General features: G+C 64.6%; 1 protein-coding gene across 1 annotated transcript; it reads left to right on the top strand.

Moving 5' to 3' along the window:
* The first annotated feature begins 1,470 nt into the window (after positions 1–1,470).
* Positions 1,471–3,948, top strand: ELFN2 (extracellular leucine rich repeat and fibronectin type III domain containing 2). Its single transcript, XM_007454060.1, has one exon. It carries the CDS (start codon positions 1,471–1,473, stop codon positions 3,946–3,948), a length of 2,478 nt encoding a protein of 825 aa, XP_007454122.1.
* Positions 3,949–4,229: the final 281 nt, after the last annotated feature.

Raw genomic sequence — 4,229 nt, forward strand, 5'->3', positions numbered from 1 at the left:
CTCGGGAGCCTTCATCCTGGCCCAGGCTGTGGTGTGTGTCTCTGGGCAAGTCACTGCTCCTCTCTGGGCCTCTGACTCTCCCAGCCACTGAGGGGATGCCAGGCTTCGGTCACAGGATTCCGGAGGCCTCTGGCTGCTTCTGCCTGAGGCATCCCCTGCAGGATCCCGGCCCCCTACCAGAAAGCACTTTGAGGAGGGGCTATGGAGGGTGTGTCTGGATTCCCAGACTCTCACCCTCTCTTTTCCTTGGCTCTGCTCTTGCCTGCAGGATGAGCTCATCTTGTGCCCTCCCACTGCGGGAGACCCCAGCCTCTATGCATCCCCCTGCCTGGGGTCCCACAGCCATGCTGCTCTGCTCGCCCTGCCCCATGGAAGCCGAGACAAGGGAATTATTTTCGGAACAGCAGCAGTTACACAACAAATGAATTATTTATCTTTGGGCATGGAGGAGATGAGGCATTTTGCGGGCATCTTAATTCTTTTCTGGATTGGAGGGTGGCTGCTTGGGTACGTGGCCATGCGTGTATGGGCCTGTTGTCGTACACAAGACTGTAGGTGTGCGTGTGTGTATACACCTGTCGATGTGAGCATGCCATGGAGTTCTGGCTCATGTGGGGGCCTGTGGGTTTTGTGCAGGCAGGTGGACGAGTGTGGACACTAGTGTGCCGGGGCATGTTTGTGTGTGTGTGCGCGCATGTGTGTGTATGCACCTGGCCTGTTAACTCTCCAGTCTCCCTTCTTTGCCCACTGGCTCCAGACTCTATCCCCTCCTTCCTCCCCCTCCCTTGTTTCTTTGGTCTCCCTCCTTCCATGTCCTGCGGCCCCCTCCTCCCCCTCTTGCCACCCCCCGCTTCTTTTATGTAACAGGGACCCAGAGTGCTGCTGGCACAGGAACCCCCGGGAGGGGGTGGAAAAGGGACTGGGGGCCTGCACTGGAGCTTAGTGGGGTTGCTCTGAGCCTTCACACTGATCTGTCACCCCCTCTTGGTGCTGCCTTTCAGGAACCAGGTGACAGATGGGTCTCTTCCTTCCTGTCCCCGTCTCTCGCGCTCCCCGTTCAGAGCTCCAGTCTCCAGCCTCCCGTGGGAATCGTCTGAAGTTCTGAGCCCAGAACCCCAGGGGGAAGAGGAGGAGGAGGAGGAGGAGGGAGAGGAAGGCAAGCCTTGAGAGCCCGGGCGCCCTCCCGGCAGGAGAGGAGCACCTCGGGGAAGCAGACTGTGGGGCCTGTAGCCCCCGTGGCCCTGGCCTGGCCGTGGCGCCCGGCTCCTGCGGGTAGCACCCCGGCAGGCCCCCGACAGTTGGCACCGGCTCTGCCTGCCTCGTTTGGGGCCCCCAAGCTGGGGGTCGCCCCCAAGATGGTGGCGGCCCCAGGGAGGACTGTGCTGCCGGCCCCAGCCTCTGGCCACTAGGCCACCTGCGCCCCCGCCCCCGCCCCTGAGCCCGGCCTGTGAGGAGGCCGCGGCTGGAGCCATGCTGCGCCTGGGGCTGTGTGCGGCTGCGCTGCTGTGTGTGTGCCGGCCGGGCGCCGTGCGCGCCGACTGCTGGCTCATCGAGGGCGACAAGGGCTACGTGTGGCTGGCCATCTGCAGCCAGAACCAGCCGCCCTACGAGACCATCCCGCAGCACATCAACAGCACCGTGCACGACCTGCGGCTCAACGAGAACAAGCTGAAGGCCGTGCTCTACTCCTCGCTCAGCCGCTTCGGGAACCTCACCGACCTCAACCTCACCAAGAACGAGATCTCCTACATCGAGGATGGTGCCTTCCTGGGCCAGTCGAGCCTGCAGGTGCTGCAGCTGGGCTACAACAAGCTCAGCAACCTGACCGAGGGCATGCTGCGCGGCATGGGCCGCCTGCAGTTCCTCTTCGTGCAGCACAACCTCATCGAGGTGGTGACGCCCGCCGCCTTCTCCGAGTGCCCGAGCCTCATCAGCATCGATCTGTCCTCCAACCGCCTCAGCCGCCTCGACGGCGCCACCTTCGCCAGCCTGGCCAGCCTCATGGTGTGCGAGCTGGCCGGCAACCCCTTCAACTGCGAGTGCGACCTCCTCGGCTTCCTGGCCTGGCTCGTGGTCTTCAACAACGTCACCAAGAACTACGACCGCCTGCAGTGCGAGTCTCCGCGCGAGTTCGCCGGCTACCCGCTGCTGGTGCCCCGGCCCTACCACAGCCTCAACGCCATCACCGTGCTGCAGGCCAAGTGCCGCAACGGCTCGCTGCCCGCCCGGCCCGCCAGCCACCCCACGCCCTACTCCACCGACGCCCAGAGGGAGCCCGACGAGAACTCAGGCTTCAGCCCCGATGAGATCCTTTCGGTGGAGCCACCGGCCTCGTCCACCACGGACGCCTCGGCGGGGCCGGCCATCAAGCTGCACCACGTGACCTTCACCTCGGCCACGCTGGCGGTCGTCATCCCGCAGCCCTACAGCAAGATGTACGTCCTGGTCCAGTACAACAGCAGCTACTTTTCAGACGTCATGACGCTCAAGAACAAGAAGGAAATCGTGACGCTGGACAAGCTGCGCGCGCGCACCGAGTACACCTTCTGCGTGACCTCGCTGCGCAACAGCCGTCGCTTCAACCACACCTGCCTGACCTTCACCACCAGGGACCCGGTCCCGGGCGACCTGGCGCCCAGCACCTCCACCACCACCCATTACATCATGACCATCCTGGGCTGCCTCTTCGGCATGGTCATCGTGCTGGGAGCCGTCTACTACTGCCTGCGCAGGCGGCGCATGCAGGAGGAGAAGCAGAAGTCGCTCAAGGTCAAGAAAACCATCCTGGAGATGCGCTACGGGGCCGACGTGGATGCCGGCTCCGTCGTCCACGCCACCCAGAAGCTGGGCGAGCCCCCTGTGCTGCCCGTGTCCCGAATGTCCTCCATCCCCTCCATGATCGGGGAGAAGCCCACCACCTCCAAGGGGCTGGAAGCTGGGCTGGACACGCCCAAGGTGGCCACCAAGGGCAACTACATCGAGGTGCGCACGGGCACGGGCGGCGATGGCCTGGCCCGGCCCGAGGATGACCTCCCGGAGCTGGAGAACGGCCAGGGCTCGGCCGCTGAGATCTCCACCATCGCCAAGGAGGTGGACAAGGTCAACCAGATCATTAACAATTGCATCGATGCCCTCAAGTTGGACTCGGCCTCTTTCCTGGGGAGTGGCAGCGGTGGCGGGGACCCTGAGATGGCCTTCGAATGCCAGTCCCTCCCTGCGGCCTCCACCACCTCCTCGACTGCCACCCCTGGGGGGCTGGAGCGGCCCAGCTTCCTCTCACCTCCCTACAAGGAGAGTTCCCATCACCCGCTGCAGCGCCAGCTGAGCGCTGATGCCGCCGTGGCCCGCAAGACCTGCAGCGTCTCCTCCAGCGGCTCCATCAAGAGCGCCAAGGTCTTCAGCCTGGACGTGCCGGATCATCCGGCCGCCGCGGGGCTGGCCAAGGGCGACTCCAAGTACATCGAGAAGGGCAGCCCCCTAAACAGCCCGCTGGACCGGCTCCCGCTGGTGCCGGCGAGCAGCAGCGGGAGCGGCGGTGGCGGCGGCGGCGTCGGCAGCGTCGGCGTCCACCACCTGGAGGTGAAGCCCGCCTACCACTGCAGCGAACACCGGCACAGCTTCCCGGCCCTGTACTACGAGGAGGGCGCCGACAGCCTGAGCCAGCGTGTGTCCTTCCTCAAGCCGCTGACCCGCACCAAGCGGGACTCCACCTACTCGCAGCTCTCGCCCAGACACTACTACTCTGGTTACTCCTCCAGCCCTGAGTACTCATCCGAGAGCACGCACAAGATCTGGGAGCGCTTCCGGCCCTACAAGAAGCACCACCGGGAGGAGGTGTACATGGCCGCCGGCCACGCCCTGCGCAAGAAGGTCCAGTTCGCCAAGGACGAGGACCTGCACGACATCCTCGATTACTGGAAGGGGGTCTCGGCCCAGCAGAAGCTGTGACCCTCTCCCCCCTGGTGAGGTTGGAGGGGGAGGGCCAGGGGCACGCGGGGAAGGGCCCGGGCGGCCGGGCGGGGCGCGCTGGGGGCCGAGGCCAAGGAGTGGACGTACACGCACACCCGCACTCACGCACCCACGCACACACCTGACCACCACCTGACTGTGAACCACCATCACCCGACAATACCGGACGGGGAAACAAAGACATGTTCACCTTAAAGTTTACACACTGATCCTGAAACCAGTCGTCTCTACTGTGCTGCCCAGGGACTCTGCCGGGGTGT

This window comes from Lipotes vexillifer, unplaced genomic scaffold, assembly GCF_000442215.2.
Source record: "Lipotes vexillifer unplaced genomic scaffold, Lipotes_vexillifer_v1.1 scaffold382, whole genome shotgun sequence".
Lineage (NCBI taxonomy): Eukaryota > Metazoa > Chordata > Mammalia > Artiodactyla > Lipotidae > Lipotes > Lipotes vexillifer.